Consider the following 17,998-nt stretch of genomic DNA (forward strand, 5'->3'; position numbering starts at 1 on the left):
ATCTGTCTTCTTTACTTGTTACTAAGAGTACCTTCAGAACTGATTTTTCTTCTTTTACTTAAAATTATTGTTTTACTTCTCTCAGTGTTTTGCCAAACTACTGCTCACTATAATTAATAAGGTAATTAATCTTAAAAAAAAGATTCATTAAGTTATACTGTCAAGAACCTCTTAACATTTGTTTAAATTTTGAGAGCCTTCTTTCAAACTTTTTTCTATATATTGTAAATGTCACTGCTTTTTCTCTCTTATTCTTTTAACAACTGATAATATGTTACGTTTCTTCAGGATAATTTCTCATAGTTCATGTTATTTGCCATCCTTGTCTGCCCTTTTATCTCAGTCCTTTTCTTTTAATATAATTTTGGGGCATTAATTTCTAGATTACTTCATTTTTTTGAATTATTGTATCAGAAGTTGAGACTATTGGGGATGCTCTGGGCTGAATTCCTTGGGTGTAAGTGTCTAGGTTCTTTAGGAGATCCAGCTCCAAGGGTGTCCTGGACATAATACCAATGACTGAAACATATTGGCCTATATCCTTTATGACAGGATGGAGAGGCAATTGTAAAAATTCCATCTAGCAAATGTTTTACAAAGGCATACTTTTTGCCCTTTTTTTTTTAATAGAGTGCTGGAGCTGGAATCAGGATGACTAGTTTTAAATTTTGCCCCTGTTCCTTAATAGCTATGTAATTTTGGGCAAATCACTTAGAGTTGCTGAGCATGTTTCCTCACCTGTAAAATGGGATAGTAACACCTGCATTACCTATCTTTTGGTGTGATCATTATGTTTACATGAGATAATCTATATAAAAGGCCTTGCAGACTTTAAAAGCATTACATAAATGTCAGTTATTATCATGACATTATTAATAAAATAAGGAAAGTTATAGTTACTAGTTTATATATACCTAAAGGCATCCTGAGTTCCATTTTTAATTTGGTTTGTGAGGTTCTCATAGAAGCGCTGAAATAAAATGAACATGGAAAATATTGATATGTTTGAATTTTAGAATAGTTTGTGGACCCTGAGAATGTAGCTAACTCAGCCACTTTTTTTTCTTTTCAGCCTTTTGTAAATATTGAAAAAAAATTTATCTCTTTTAGCTCCTCTTGCTTATGAACCATTTTCTACACTTGCCATGATATATGAGGACCAAGGTGATATGGAGAAATCATTGCAATTTGAGCTAATTTCTGCACATTTAAACCCTAGTGACACAGAAGAATGGGTTAGACTGGCAGAAATGTCACTAGAACAAGACAACATTAAGCAAGCTATATTTTGCTATACGAAAGGTAATGTATTTTAGTATTTTTATATCCACTGTAATAGATAATATTTTGGTTCACAAAGTCTAGAATTATTGTCATTGGTGGTCTGTGTTGTAAAGTTTTTGAAAATGAATTTAATTTGTAATTAACTTTCTACTGAAATTGGAAATTTGTAATTTGAATTCTCCTATTTTTACCTTTGTCATTAGTAAGTGAGACAAATGGTACTAGGACTAAATCCTTTATCCTGGAGGATACTTTGCTTCAGAACCATCTCTACCTGGCTGATTTTATCCTGGGGTCGGCTTATAGGACCAGATGTGCATCTTTAAGGTGTGAGCCAGCTTTGAATTGAATATGATCCAGAACTTCTTTCTGACTAGATGGGTCACTGAGGCAACTCAGGAGTCAGAGTTTGCTCTGGTGTGGAAACTGATGAATTGATTTTTAACAGGTTCAATATGTTTTCTGAGAAGATACTGATAAAATAAATCTAAGTCTTTGAGAGTTGGAAGGTACCTGAGAAGTTACCTAGTGTAGAGTAGACCTAAATAGGGATCTACTTTACAGCATCCCCAGCAAATGATCACCTAGCCGAGGGCTGGGGAACCTGCGGCCTCGAGGCCATATGTTGCCCTCTAGGTCTTCAAGTATGGCTCTTTGACTGAACCCAAACTTCATGGAACAAATCCCTTTAATAAAAGGATTTGTTCTGTAAAACTTAGACCGAGTCAAAAAACCATACCCAAGGACCTAGAAGGCCACAGGTTCTCCACCCTGATCTAGGCTTCCAGTGTAGGTGAACTAATAACTGCCCAAGACACTTCAGCTTTAATTGTTAGCAAGTTTTCCCTTAAGATTTGTTATAGAAGCTGCTGACCTGAGGCCAGATTATAAGGAAGTTTTAAATTTAGTTCACCCAGTTGGGAGAAACTAGGACCAGGATATGTTGACAGGAAAAGCTTTACAATGTGGCCATTTTATTTCTTAGTCTCACCTTGATGTCATTGTGAGATTTGCCAAAAGAAAAAGAACTAAGTGTTTGTATGAGATTGGAGTTAAAATATTACTTCCAGTGCTGGCGCAAACCCTGGTTATAATAGAGGGTCAAGAGCATCTTATGATGCTTAGTTATGAGTTTGGAGCCACCCTGGAAGGACCTGGCCCTGAAGTATGGCACCTTGGCTCCGAGGTGAACTGGAAAACCCCTGAGGGTGCAGTGGAAGAAGTTCTGGATTTGGAGTTGGAAGGCCTAGGTTCAAATTTTGGCTTTGTATTTTACTACTTTTTTCACTTTGGGTTAGTCACTTCTGTGAGTTTTGGTTTCCTCATTTTTAAAATGAGGGGTTTTGAATTAAATGACTTCTGAGATTCCTTTTGGCTCTAAATCTATGATACTGTGAATTGCCTTAGTTTAAACATCATGTAAATAGGGTGGTTAGCACTTTATACCCTATTTTTGCTGTGTGTTAAGCAGAATGTATATTGTATGTGGTTGTATTTTTAGCTCTTAAGTATGATCCTACAAACGTTCGTTATCTTTGGGAAAGATCAAGCCTTTATGAACAGATGGGAGAACATAAAATGGCAATGGATGGTTATAGACGCATTTTAAATCTCTTATCCCCTTTCGATGGAGAGCGCTTCATGCAGTTGGCCAGAGATATGGCAAAGTAAGTTTGTATGGAAACCTGTTGTAACATTTTGCTTTTTTAATACTTGAAATAGGAAATTCAGTACATAACATGTTGAAAAAGCAAGGCATGTATGTTTGAAATAGAATACATTTTTCTCTTCAGGTTCAGGTAGTTATGCTTCAGTGGATCCATGAATGAAAGAGAAGTTGCCAACTTACAAGTGAGTTTTGTTGTAAAAGATCTTCATAAGTTGGCTATTTGAAACCCAGAAGATAAAAAAGCAAGCATTTATTACATGCCTATTTCTTATCAGGTGTTATTCCTAGCACTTGGAATACACAGACAAAAGTGACATTGCCTCTGCCTTCAGGGAGTTTTTATTCTACAGGGAATGTTCTACTAGACACAGTTATAATAGGCTGGCACGCAAAAGTCTGTATAACTAAAGTGGGATAGTACACATTTGTAACAATATTGTTTTCTCTTATTTTTCTTTATAATTGTGAATTGATTTAAATTGGAATATATACATTTACTAAGGTTTTACTTAATGCAGGGCACAGTGTTAGTGCTTAGAGATTTAAATAAGCACATGTACACAAGTAACAATAATACAGGCTAGAATGGGAGTAACTGTATCAGATTGAGCAGAGTGGCACCGATTTGATGAAAAAGACTGTAGATGGGGATATCAGAGAATGCTTCATGATAGAAGTGGCTTCTGAGCTAACTGGCCCTTGAAGGAAGAGAAGGATTTGGAGGTAGGAGCATTTCTAGGAATGATGGGGAGAGAAGATATTTCCAAATACACAGAAGTAGAAAAGGCTAGGAGAAAATAAAGAAAGATGATTATTCCAGTTTTACTAGAGTATAGAGTGAGTTAAGGGTAGGGGGAGGCAGTGAAATAAAGCTAGAAATGTAGTTTGGAGCCAGGTTAAAGGCCATTAAGTGCCAGAATCCAGAGTTTATATTGTATTTGGTAGGTAGTGTAGACAGCAGAAATAGCAAAGATTGGAAGAGGGGGAGTTTTTTGTAGGGGAAGATGATGAGTTCCGTTTTGGATATGTTGAATTTGAGATATATTGTAAACAGCCAAGTGGAGATATTTTGATAGTGATAGGAAAAGTAGTACTGGAGCTCAGGAGAGGAGGATAATGGATAATGGATAGAAATTTCAAAGTCGTTTACGTAGATTTGATAAAAGAAGTTTTGGAAATAAATGAGCTCATGAAGAAGAGAATTTAGAGAAAGTTGAGGCCCCAAAACAGGGTACTTGCACTTAGGAGTCAGGAAAATGCAGCAGAACCAATGAAGGAGTAGGGTAGAGCCAACATAATGCTCAGGAATCCCTGGCTGAAGCCACAGTAGGAGAAAGGTCCAGAACAATGGCTGGGATGACTCCAGCACCAGGAACTGATGAGAGGCCTAAAACCAATGCTTTTGTCAGAGCCACTGCAAAAGACAAGACTAACAGAGCAGTACAGTCTTGCACTGGAGCTTTTATTACCATTATTATTCAACATAGTGTTAAAGTGCTAGCTGTGACAAAAAGACAAAAAAATTGAGGGAATAAGAATAGGCAAAGAAGAAACAAAATTATCACTTTTTGCAGATAATAGGATGGTGGTGTACTTAGAAAAACCTAAAGTCAATTAAATGTTAATATCTTTAGCAGTGTTGTAGCATATAAGATAAATCCTCAGAAATCATCTACATTTTTCTGTTATCAGTAAAACCCAGGAGGAAAAGATGAATTCCATAACTATAAGTTGTATAAGTAGCTATAGAATGTATAAAATATTTAATCTACCTGCCAAGATACACACTGGAGCTATATGAATGCAACGACAGTATGATTTCACAGGGTTAAAATATGAGGCTGGAGCAGAATTTATTATGCTTTAAGCTGATTCAGAAAAGCAGGAGTAGTTATCATGAACTCAGACTAGTCAACAATAAAAAGAGACTTGGTTAAAAAGAGATAAACAGAGAGATTATGTTAAACATTATGTTTAAAGGTATCATAGATACTGGATCACAAATTCCTTTAATGAAACAAATACTGTTCTGATACCTACACCAGGGAGAGAGCTGTCTGAGGAAGAAAACTTTAGACTTATGTCTAATGAACACTGATGGGAAAATGTTTAAAAAAAATTTACAAAATCAGTTAACTGACAAACATTTATTAAAGCTTACTATGTCCTAGGTATTGTTCCAGGTACTAAAGATACAAATAGATCCCTCCTCACAAGGAGTTCACATTCAAATTGAGGAGTCTCTCTCTCTCTCTCTCTCTCTCTCTCTCTCTCTCTCTCTCTCTCTCTCTCTCACACACAACACACACACACACACACACACACCACTCAAGCATTTATTAAACTCTTATAGAGTAAGTATAAAGACAAATCACAAAATAATTATGTACAATGTAGTTTGCGAAGAAAAGCACTACAGAGTGGAAGGATCTGGAAAGACTTTATGTTGAAGATGGTGCTTGAGTTACATTTTGAAGGAAGAGGAGGATTCTGTGAGGTAGAGGACAGGAGGATATGTGTGCTAGGTTTGAGGATTTGTCAGTGCAACAACAAGAGATCAGAGATGGAATGTCGTGTATAGAATAGCGATAAGGCTAGTTTCATCGAATTGCTGAGTTCAGGCATTCAGTGAGGATGAAGCAAGGATATCTGTTGCTCTGTCTTAATTGATCTAGTTCTAGAAATATTAACTGTAGCAACAAGATAAAAAGTGAAGAAATAAGCATAAGGAAAGAAAAATTAGCATTTTTTTTGCAGATAACATGATAGCTTACTTAGAGAATTATTGAGATTCAACTTAAAATTAATAGAAACAATAACTTCATAAAGTAGCTGGGTATAAAATAAACATAGTCATCATCCTTTGTGTGCATATTACCAACCCCATATAAACAGAAAAGGTATTTCATTTTAAATTACTTCAGAGTTTTTAGGAGTCAGACTCAAGAATTCTATGAATGCAACCTTAAGATATTCTTTACAGAAATAAGGGATAAGAATGACTGAATTAATTGAAGAGAAATGAATTGCTCATATCTGGGTGATACTACTAAAATATAAATAACAATACTGCCTAAATAAATCTACAGATTTAGTGGCATACCAGTTGAAACTACCAAAGGATTACTTTATACAACTAGATGAAATTATTGAAAAAATTCTCCTGGAAGAACAAAAAGTCAAGAATTTCAAGAAAAAATAATGAAAAAAAAAAGATGAGAAATAAGAGGACCTAGCAAGACCACATCTCAGATTATACTACAAAATAGTAATAATCAAAGCAATTTGTTACTGTTAAAATTTTTTTTAAAGTTGATCAAACTCAAGGATATGAACAAGGGTAATGATTCATTCAGCAAAAAAATCAGAAAATTAGAAAGCTTTCTGGGAGAAATTAGGCTTAGAGCAATATCTTACACCATATCTCATAATAAACACCAAATAGGTCCTTGACTTAGCTATAAAAGTTCACTTAGAGGAAAGCGAAAAGAAATCCTTTCATAGCTGTGGATAGTTTTCTCATATGTAAAATGAGTATATTAGATTAGCTGGCCTCCAAGACCTCTTTTAGTTCTAAAGCTGTGGCCCTGCTATCTTTAATGTTTGTCGATTGATTGGTTACCTGCCACCTGTTCTATAAGTAAACTATTAGCTTTTACAATGGTGGTGTGATTGTGAGTCCTACTTTGTGAACTGTTTTCATTATCCAAAGGAGTCTGGTTTTTTGCTTGCCATATTCATATTCCATGCTTGTTGGAGGAGTAATAACTGGTTGACACATTCTCCTTCTTCTGCTCTATAGGGCATACATAAAAGCAGTTTTGTCATCCCAGCATCTGATCTGTACTTTAGAGTAGGAATCAGCAAACTATTGCCAGCTTAGGCAATGTTTGTCAACCTCTGGTTTGTAGAATTGACCTGATAATTGCTTTAAAGTGTGATTTATGTTGGAGCTATGCACAAATCTCTCTCTTTCTTCCTCTTTGAGATCTTATTTAATCTTTGGATGAGTATTTCAGTACACTTCTTACATTTTTAAATATAAGGATTTCCCCCCTAAAAGTTGGGGTAGTGAAAAATATTGCAAACTGTGTGTGTCGAACATAGAGAAAGCTTGATAACCTAAACTAACTAATTTTCAGTCGGTTTTTGTGTGCTTTATCTTCCAAGGAGTTATTATGAAGCCAGTGATGTCACTTCAGCTATTAACATAATCGAGGAAGCTTTTTCAAAACACCAGACTCTTGTCTCCATGGAAGATGTTAATATAGCAGCAGAACTGTACATTTCCAACAAGCAACATGACAAAGCTCTAGAGGTAGGGAAATTTACATATGCCAGCTTTAGATTTTGAACAGATTTCTGCTCTCTGTTAAAGGAAATAATAGGTGTTTCTCAATTAAAATTAAAAATGGAATTTGAGAAAATGACTCTTCATTAGGTTGTCTGTATAGTAACTATAGCTCATATTTATAAAGTGTTTTATGCTTTACAAAAGTGATTTCTGCATAGTGACTCTGGGATGTAGGGAAACAGCCCCATACAGTGTATGTTGTTATAATAATTGCTTTTTGATTTTGTAATCAAACTTTTTAAAGAGAAGACACATTTAAACTGCCTTTAAATTTTAAAAATCTAATTTACAGTGTTTTTCTGGTATTTAGTATAGTTGCCAGAGTTTTGTATTGCTTAGCTTAGGACAATTACATTCAAACCAATAGCTATGGTGTATTTAGTTCTTAGGCTTGAATTTTCTTGGTATTGAATTATATACACCTTTGGTCAGTGTTTGGTCCAAATACAAATTTCAGTATGTCATAATGGCTTTTTATGATTAATATTAGTATGATTAATTAGTATTTAATTAGTAATTAATATTAGTATGATTAATATTAGTTGAATTATTCTGCATATTGCAGAGATATTTTTCTAAAGTAACACTTATACATTCATTCTTTTGTGAAATAAGTTACAATTCTGCTCTCTTTAGGTTATTACTGATTATTCTGGAATTGTGCTATGGAAAAAAGTTATTGAAAAAAGCATACCAGAAGAGAATAGAGGTAATATTACTTATACAATAGGATTGTTATATCTTTGCAAGATTTCTGAATTTTAATGTCCTCATGACCAGTTTTTCCAGGAATTTTTTTCCTCATATATAGATATTTTATTTAAACTTCCTCCCTAGTCTTCTACCCCTTGGTTGATTGTATCACAGACAACTTCTTTACTTGTTTGTAAATTTTTGTTATCAGTCAGATTGATATGTGTCATTCAGTGTGGTCTGTACCTCATTGACACAGAATTTTTTGCCTTGTGTCCATTGAAGTGAGTAGAATGAAATGAATAAGCAGTATACTAAGAGTCCTGAAAGTTAAAGCCATTTGCTTTTTTGAAAAGTACCTAAAAAACCTTTAAAAAAAACCCCAATAACCATAGCTCACAGAAGTAAATATTAAGTTAAATATAAGACAGTGTAGTTTTAGTTGAATAAAGATTAAATTGCTTTAGTGAACAGTAACTTTCTGACTAGTGTTGTATAGCTGGTTAGAAGGTTCATTCTGATTTCTAGGTTTCTCTAGCAGCCTTTTTTTCTAGGCAAAACTCTTTTCACTGTGCTGTGATGGTATTAGCAACATCATTGAATTCAAAAGCATATATGAAGCACATATTATATGCAAAAAGCGCATAGTGCTAGATACAGAGAGGCATAACAAAAGGTAAGTAAGATGATTTGTGCTAAGTATAATAGAATTTGTAGTGTAATATGGTTGAGGAGTTTGAGCTAGTAGTAGCTAGTACTAGCCTGAGCTTATTTTCATAGTTTTTGGGTGCAGCACCCAGTCTGCTATGATGGCAACAGGGATTGTGTATAGTGAATGGTGTAGAGTAGTGGTGTCAAACTCAAATAGAAATTGATCCTGCTGCTACATATTGACTTGCAGAACCTCAATTTAATATTTTCTCTGTTGTATTATGTTTTTATTTGTTAAACATTTTCCAGTCATCATTTTAATCTGATTTGGGATGTACTCTGAGAAGTTTTGAGTTTAGCCTACAGTGCTAGGGAGTTTGACATCTCTAGTTTAGAGAGTAGGTCTCTGTGAGATATTTTTTGAGGGATGTTGAAGGGATTGCCCGCATTAAAATATTTTCCATTTCCTGAACGTGCCATTCCCCCTCCCCCTTTTTGCTTTCATACCTTTGCTTCACTTTTTCCCTTTGCTTGGAATGCCTTCCCCTGTATCCGTTTATGACAAAATTCTCTCAGTCCTTCAAAGACTAGTTGATATGCTACTTTGATAAAGCTTTTTGTGTTCCAACCAATCAAACATAATTTTTTCTTCCCCTGAACTTCCTATAGCACTTTATACCTCTTATAGCACTTAGCCTATTCTACCTTCTGTTAGAATCTTTTATGTACACACTTTGTCCTCTCTTCATCCTAATTAAACTGGTTATGTCAGTAGTTATCACCCAGAGCATGTAGCATGGATCAATAAATGTTAGTTGTTGAATGAATGAATAAATATTGAGTGAATGAATGAATGAAAATGTTTTTCAGAATGCAGTAAGCCTCATGATATTGTTTCCATGCATTGGTCTTAGAAGATAATTTTTTTTGTTGTTAATTTAAAAAAATAAAGTGTCAATTGAGAATGCTTTTTTTATACCCATAGGATTAGATTATAAATCAAAATTTAAAACTAGCAAAGAAAGCTGTTCTTCATAAGCCATTCATAAATGAAAAGTACAATTGATAGATGGGATTCAGTAGTAATACTTAATCTTTTTTTGTTGTTCCAAATGGGAAAGATTTGATGGACATTCAGAAGGAAGAGTCAATGACAAATGAAGCTTTTTCAGAGGATGCCATTCTTATACGTAAGTGACAATTTTAAATCAAGAGCTGCACTTTAAAAACAATTGAAGATCAGTAGATGATCTTGGGAAGAGACATCAGTGTGACATCAGTTAGTCAGCATCCGTCTGTTATATGGTAGGCACTGTTCTAAGTATTTGGAATACAAATACAAAAAAAAAGTCTTTACTCTTAAGGAGCTTGAGACAACATATATAAGCATATATAAGCATATATAAAGAATAAATACAAGATAAATCTATAGTAGGGAAAAAAATCACCAGCATTTGGGGGATCAGGAAAGATTTTAGCTAGAACACTGATGATTGAGTTGCATCTTGAAGGAAGGTTCTGTGAAAGTGGAGGCGAGTGGGATTGTTTTCTAGGCATGGGGTTGGCCAGTACAGAAGCATGGAGACAGGAAATGTGTATCATGTGTGAGAAATGTAATGAAGGCCAATTTGATTGGATTGTGGAGCAAGGGATGGGGAAAATAGGGGAAGGGAACTAGCATTTGAGTACTATTATATTCCAGTAGGCCCTCTACTACATGCTTTACAAAGATTATTTCATTTGATCCTCACAACAACCCGGGGAGGTAGGTGCTATTATTCTCTCCTTTTTACTGTTCAGGAAATTGAATCAGACAGAGGGTAAGTGACTTACCTAAGGTTACATAGCAAGTAAGTGAGGACAGATTTGAATTCAGATCTTCCTGACTCTCAGCCTAGCACTCTTATCTACTGCACCGTTTAGCTACTCAGAGTAACATATAACAAGTTTGGAAAAATAGGTTAGGACTTTAAAAGCCAAAGAAGAGTTTTTATTTTATCTTAGAGGCAGTAGGGAGCTACTGAAGTTTGTTGATTAGAGGAGTGCCATGATTGGATCTGCGCTTAAGGAAAAGCTTTGGCAGTTCTGAGGATGGATTGGGGTGGGGAGAGATTTGGTGCAGGGAACCCAATTAGGAAGCCATTGCAATTGTCTAGGTGAGGGGTGAAGAGGAACTGAACTAAGATGGTGTCTGTATGAGTAGAGGGAAGGGGCCAGCTGCAAAAAAAAATGTTGTGGCAGTAGAAACAAGATTTAGCAACTGATTCAATGTATGAGTAAAGTGAGAAGTCAAAGATAACATCAATGTTATAAACCTAAAATATTGGAAGAACGGTGTTATCTTTGATAGAAATAGGAAAGTTTAGGTTTATAAGGATGGGCAATGGATTCAGTTTTGGACATTTGAATTTGAGATGCCTCCAGAACTTCCAGTTTGAAATGCTTACTAAGCAAGTTCTGATGTGGTACTGAGGTACAGGGGAGAGATGAATTGGACAATATAGATCTGTGAGTACTCTATGTAGAGATTATAACTAAACCTATGGGAGCTGATGAGATCACCAAGTGAGAGAGTATATAGAGAGAAGATGACCTAGGGTAGAGACTTGGAGAACATTCATAGTTAGGGGATATGTTGAGCCAGCAAAGGAGACTGAGAAGGAGCAGTCAAACACATAGGAGAGGTCAGTGTCAGGAAAACAGAGAGGAGACAGTATCTGTGAGCAAAGGATAGTCAGCATTTTAAAAATGCAACAAATAGGTTTAGATGAATGAGAATTGAGAAAAGACCATCAGATTTGTCAATTAGGACATAACTTGGAAAGAGATAAGTATCAGTTGAGCGAAGTTTTTTGGTCATTTATAAAATGACTGGTTATAAACCAGTGTTTATTTGGGTTGGTCAGGATTATAAAGGATGATGATAAACTAAAGGGCAGTTAATATGAAAAAGACATGAGGGTTTTAGTGGATTTTAGGCTCAGTATGAGTCACCAAGGGGATATGGAAGCCAAGAAAGCTAATGCAAACTTATTTTTCATTAAGAGTGTTTAAGAATAAGGAGATAATGAAAATACAGTATTGTGCTGTACTGTATGTCAGACTACATCTATATGTACTGTTCAGTTCTCAACTACCACATTTTAGGATAGACATTGAACAGCTTGAAAGAGTGCAGAGAAGGACAGCCATAATTGGGAAAGGGCCTCATATTCATCCAATCCATTCTAAAAGCCTATATTCAGTATCTACTGTGTACAGGGCACTGTACTAGGATCTAGGGATACAAAGAAAAAAAAATGAAAAACAGCTACTGTTTACTTACTCAGGGGAATGCAACATGTAAACATATACATAATAATATGAGGCGGGGGAGAAATGAATTAACAACCAGGAGGTTAAGGAAAGGCTTCCTGTTGGTATGTCCCATTACTTGAGTCCTGAAATAGCTAAGGATTCCCAGTGGTAGAGGTAGAATGCTGAGTTCAGGGAACAGTGGTAGGCTTAACTTGGTTTTAAATAACAATGTGATTAATTTATATTTGATCCTATGGACAATAGGGTGCTGCTGGAGGTTCTGATGAAGGGAAGTGATATAGTTATACTTGTCCTTAAGGAAGATTGTATTGACAGCTTGTGTGGGTGATAGGGTTAGAAACTAGAGAAACTAGAAGCCAAGAATCTGGAGGCTTATAGTAGTCCAGGTGAAAAGTAATGAGGGTCTGAAATAGGTTGGCCATGGCTTAAGTACAGAGAAAGCGATGGATGTCAGAGATATTGTGGAGGTGGAATTAACAAGATAGCATCGTTGGATATGGGAGGAGAGAGAGAAGGAAGAGGCAAAAATGAGGTTATGAATCTTGATAACTGTGTATTAATATCATCAAAGTAGTATTAATCTGTCTACAATGATGTGAAAATAGATTTTTGGTATAGGACTGGACAGTCATAATGATAAAACCTCTCAAGTTCCTTCTAGCTCTATGATCTTATGACTTTACATGTAATACTTGAATGATAATAAACTGACATGACTTTTCCTCTTAATGACAAGATTAAAGATTTATGATAATAAAGATAAAGACAATAAAAATGGCTGATAATTATAGTCTCTTAGTTTTGAAATATTGATTAGTTCGGTCTTAAGCTTTGCCTCAGTGCAGTTTTAGGCCAAGTTCGCTGTTGCAACATCATCCTATAACTAGCTTTCTGAAACAGATTTACCGCATTATTTACTTTTTGATTTCATTATTTCCAAGTTGTACTTCCTATTCCTAGTGTTTTCTCTGAACTGAGAAAATTATACTTTTTAACAAAATTGAGATTTATATACTATAAAATGTAAGATATTTTTCAAATGCCAGTAAAGTCTCTTCATATTAAACGCTGGACCAACCTTTGTGAGTTAGAAAGCCAAACTAAGTTTTTTTTTTAATCCAGAGGTGGAGTGTTTTTGAAGGTGTTCAGGATGTTAGCTTGTGGATACTAAAAAGTATTATTTGAGATGAAGACAAACAAGGTATAAACTGTTTAGCATTTGTAAGAAATATGGCTGTGGTTAGCTGACCATTACCAGGATTTTGGCATCATTAATATTGTGCTTTAATCTAGTATTCTTCAATGTGGGGGCTGTGGCTTGACTCCAAGGAGTATTTGATCACCCAGTCAGAGGGAGGAAAGATAAATCATATTCTACCCTTCACACAGTGGCCAGTTGTGGAACTTATTTCAAATACAACCTCATCTACTGTTATCCACTTATTACTCTACCAAGTCCTGCCTGTGTGGGGGCATAAGCTTCACTTCACTTCTAAATTTGGCATCTTACTGCTACTTGGCACTCACTGCAACCACTACATAGATGCCAGTGGAAAAATGACCCTATCTCCAATGATCCTTTCTCCTTCTCTTTTCCCTTGTGGCTTTGACAGGTGGCCCTCAGAGGGCAGCCTCTGTGCTCCAGGGCAGGGACAGCTTCCCATTTTCATTTGGGATGAAACAGAGTGAGTTTCAAGACATGAGCAGTCATGGAGAGATTGTGATCTTTACTGTAGATACTGTTGCATTATCTTTTCTCCAAACTACCTGTCTTCCAGATTTCCCTTTTACTGTCTAGAACACCACCATCCTTCTAGGCATCAGGTTCAGAATCTTAGTGTAATTTTCATCTCTCCACTGTCTTTCACAGTAGTATATATAATTTATAAATAAATGTACACATGTGGGAGGTTGTGCTGAGAAACTTTACTAATCAGGGTGTGTGATGAAAAAAGTTTAGAAACCATTGCTTTACTTTGCATAAAGGCTATATATAGAGATGAGAAATTATTTTATATAAATATTTTTTTTTCCACAGCTGAAGAAAAGGTTACTTGCACTATACCTGAAGGAGTACCGATTGATATCACTGTTAAATTGATGGTGTGCTTAGTTCACCTTAATATCCTTGATCCGCTAGATGTAAGTAAAAAGAGTTACCATTACTGCCAGTTACAATTTTTGGCAAAGTTACCATCAGTTTACCCATGTGCCAGAAATTGTAACTTGGATCTAGATTATTCACATTTCTTCAGAGCCAGGGAGTTTATTATGATTATATGACTATTTATTATGACTGTTTGTTATAATTTCCATTCAAATCCTTATGATTTTTTCTTGAAATGGAATTAATTACTTTTTTCCTTTTAAAAATGAGAACAGATTTGATTAGAATTGGAAATTAGACCCTTAACGCTTGGGGTTTTTTTTTTTTTGAGTACATGTTGAAACAAAATTCTTTATTCCTAATTAAATGCTATTTATGTATTCTTTATCTTCCATAAGGTATAGTTCACCAGTTCATTTCTCTAGAGAGAACTGATGAGACCCACTCTGTAACCTTCCTCCAATTAAATTTGGAAACTCATGTTGATTATTGCAACTCAAGTGTTTCTTGATAACATTGGTTTATGAGTTAAACTGAAATATACATTTACATAAATTTATCCTCTGAATGTGGAACTGAAGCTCTTGTTTTGTGTGATGACAGTCACTCCTCACCACATTAGTGGAACAGAATCCTGAAGATATGGGAGACTTGTATCTTGATGTCGCTGAAGCTTTTCTTGATGTTGGAGAATATAATTCTGCACTTCCTCTCCTCACTGCATTAGTCTGCTCAGAAAGATATAACCTAGCAGTAGTTTGGCTCCGGCATGCAGGTAAAAATTTTGATAGTTTTACACTTTTGGGGGCAGCTCCCTTTGAAGATGCTAATAAATATTTGAAATGCTGATATATTAAAAAACCAACTCTAGGTATATTGTAGTTTTCAGCAAGTCATTAATATAAGTTGCTTTAGTATGGAGTACAAAATTATTTCTTCAATTTTCAGCAGTCACAGGCTAGAACTTGTACACTAGAAAAATAATTTACTAAATGACATTCTGGTTTAAAAAAGTTAATGTATTCACTTATATCCTATCTTCTGTTGGATCACTGATTAAGTCTCTAAGGGGCATCCCCTCATATGGTCCAATCTGCTTATTTTACGGATAATAATATTGAGGCCTAGAGAGGTTAAGCAGGTATCCAAGGTCACATAGGTAGTAAATAGAGAGATAGCATTTAAAACCAGAGTCTTTGGGTTCAAATCCAGAGCTCTCTCCACTGTACCTCTTGTGGGGATATGGAATTGCTTATATAATTTAGATCATTATTTATATGTATCTGGAGAAATATATATCTCTATATATTTGAGCCTTTATAGATTTTTTTTTTTTAGTGAGGCAGTTGGGGTTAAGTAACTTTGCCCAGAGTCACACAGCTAGGAAGATTACATGTCTGAGGCCATAATTGAACTTAGGTCCTCCTGACTCCAGGGCAGGTGCTCTATCCACTGTGCTACCTAGCGGCTGCTATAGATTTTTTTAGAGAAGGAAATGGCAGACAACTCTATCTTTGCTAAGAAAACCCCAAATGGAGTCACAAAAAGTCAGACATGACTGAGAAAATGGTTGAACATATTTATAGATTTGTTATTCTAAAAATTAATTTTTGTATAAAATTTAATAAAGGACTAATAGCTTGCATTTGTTTAATGCTTTTTAAGAAGTATTTTTGCATGCATTATTTCATTTTATCCTCACAAACCCACAAGATAGATAAAATAAGTATTACTTCTGTTTTACAGATGAAGAAACTGAACTCAGGTAGTAACTTGCCCAAGGTTATACAGCCAATAATATGGAACTTGGCATCATTGATATAGATTGGAAGGGACCTTAAAGGCCGTATAATCCATAACTTGAATATGTATTTCATATATTTCATTTTGTTAGATTTGACCCATCATTGCCAGTTGAGATATTTTGATAATTAGTCTTACGCAATGTGTTTATTATTCCTCTCAGCTTCATGTCATCTCTGAATTTGATTAGTGTGTATTGAACAGCATAGGTCCATGTACCTTCACTAGAGACTTGATTAAGTTGACATCAGACTATCCATTGCTATCTTTTGGGTCTCTGTGATCATTCAGCCAGTTCTGAGTCAACTTAATCGTATCACTATCTTTCTTTCATGTTTCCATCTTGTTCACAAGTATAATATGAAAATCTTTGTCATAAACTTTGCTGTAATCCAGTGTTAGAGTTGTACAGGACAAACATTGGATAGGATGCTATCAATCAGTCAACAAAGATTTATTAAATGCCTGCTATGTTCTAGGCATTATACTAGTTACTGGGCATTCAAAGACAAAAATTCTACCTTTAAGGTACTTATGTTCTGTTGGGGAAAACCATATACCTGTATAAGTACATATTGTTGTAGTTTTGGTAGGAAGGATAATAGCTACTGGGTGGATCACTCAAAGGTTTATGTAGACTATGAAGCTTAAAATTAATCTTGAAGGAACTTAGGGATTTGAAGAAGTGGAAGTGAGGAGGAAATTCATACAGGCATGGGAAATAGCCAGCACAAAGGCAAAAAAAATGGGTAGAATGTCATGTGTGAAGAATAGCTAGAAGGTCAATTTATAGGGGAAGTTAAGGTTTTAAAAGGCTAAAAAGGTAGGTTCTAGCCAGGTTGTAAAGGGCTTTTATGCCAAATAGAGGTGTTAGAGGCAATGGGGAACCTTTGGAGTTACTGAGTAGGGAAATTATAATGATCAGATTTACATCTACTCTTCATGGCATTCTTCCATCTTAAAAGTTTAGTAACTTTTAGTAATAAAAAAATAAATTGAGATTAGTCTGACATGATTTGATATGATTAAGCCAGACTGGGTTTTTGTGACACTGCTTCCTTTCCTGGTTGTTTACTTAATATCCATTTTATAATACGTTGTAAAATCTTTCCTTGAATGGAAATCAAGATCACTGGCCTGTAGTTTATGGATTTCATTTTCTTCCCCTCTTTTTTTTTTACATTCCTACATTGGAACATATGCTTACCTTCTTGCATTTGGTACCTGTCCTATTCTCTTATCGGTATATCTATATATCAGTATATAGATATATGCATAGATATACATGTAGATAATAGTGCATTTTTGCCTAGTGACTTGAACTCATTTAGGTTACCTCGATGCTTTCTTGTCATTTCTTCTTCATTCATTTTGAATTTAACCTTTTTTTTTTTTTGTTCTGGCCTCAAGATCATGATCCTTGGTAGACAAAACTAATGCAAAATAACAGTTGAGCAATTTGTTATCATCCCACCCAGTTTGAGCCATAGTTACATCCATTCTTTGAATATTCATTTCATATTGTTTAAGTATTTTGATCATACATGTACTGTATTGGTTTTATTTATGACTATCATAATTAACTAAATTAAACTTTTCACAAATGTTAAAATTCCTTTCCTAATCTTTGTATTTAATTCTGATTTTTTTGTTTTACAGAAAACTACTTTTCTTTGATGAATGTAACTTTTGGGTTGGGGATAGGTTGGGGAATCTGTTCTAGTAATAGTACTGAGAACTGTTAAAAATGTTATATTTCAGTATGTAAAATTATAGTCTTTTATCTTTTTTTTTAAATGTTTCTATAGAATGTCTAAAAGCCTTAGGTTACATGGAACGTGCTGCAGAAAGCTATGGCAAAGTAGTTGACCTGGCTCCATTACATTTGGATGCGAGAATTTCCCTCTCCACTCTTCAGCAGCAGCTAGGTCGTCCTGAAAAAGCTCTGGAGGCCCTGGAACCAATGTATGATCCAGATACTCTGGCACAAGATGCAAATGCTGCACAGCAGGTCAGATGTACATCGTACTTTTTGGATTTTCTTTTTCTATAATACTTAGTGTTCATCCTTTTCTACCCCTCCAACCCCTGATATCCCATATAGTTTAAGCTAAATAAT

The 17,998-nt window shown here is 35.0% G+C and overlaps 1 protein-coding gene across 1 annotated transcript in view; it reads left to right on the forward strand.

Annotated features, from left to right (window-relative positions):
- Positions 1 to 17,998, forward strand: part of GTF3C3 (general transcription factor IIIC subunit 3) — a 42,584-nt gene that overhangs the window by 7,617 nt on the left and 16,969 nt on the right. The window contains exons 5-12 of the mRNA XM_020993584.2: positions 1,111 to 1,302; positions 2,786 to 2,951; positions 7,124 to 7,271; positions 7,944 to 8,016; positions 9,773 to 9,841; positions 14,008 to 14,111; positions 14,680 to 14,851; positions 17,688 to 17,890. Of these exons, the coding sequence (XP_020849243.1) occupies positions 1,111 to 1,302; positions 2,786 to 2,951; positions 7,124 to 7,271; positions 7,944 to 8,016; positions 9,773 to 9,841; positions 14,008 to 14,111; positions 14,680 to 14,851; positions 17,688 to 17,890 (1,127 nt within the window). The remainder of the gene's footprint in view (positions 1 to 1,110; positions 1,303 to 2,785; positions 2,952 to 7,123; positions 7,272 to 7,943; positions 8,017 to 9,772; positions 9,842 to 14,007; positions 14,112 to 14,679; positions 14,852 to 17,687; positions 17,891 to 17,998) is intronic.

Source organism: Phascolarctos cinereus, unplaced genomic scaffold (genome assembly GCF_003287225.1).
Source record: "Phascolarctos cinereus isolate Bilbo 61053 unplaced genomic scaffold, phaCin_HiC Scaffold_726;HRSCAF=1367, whole genome shotgun sequence".
In the NCBI taxonomy this organism is placed as follows: Eukaryota; Metazoa; Chordata; class Mammalia; order Diprotodontia; family Phascolarctidae; genus Phascolarctos; species Phascolarctos cinereus.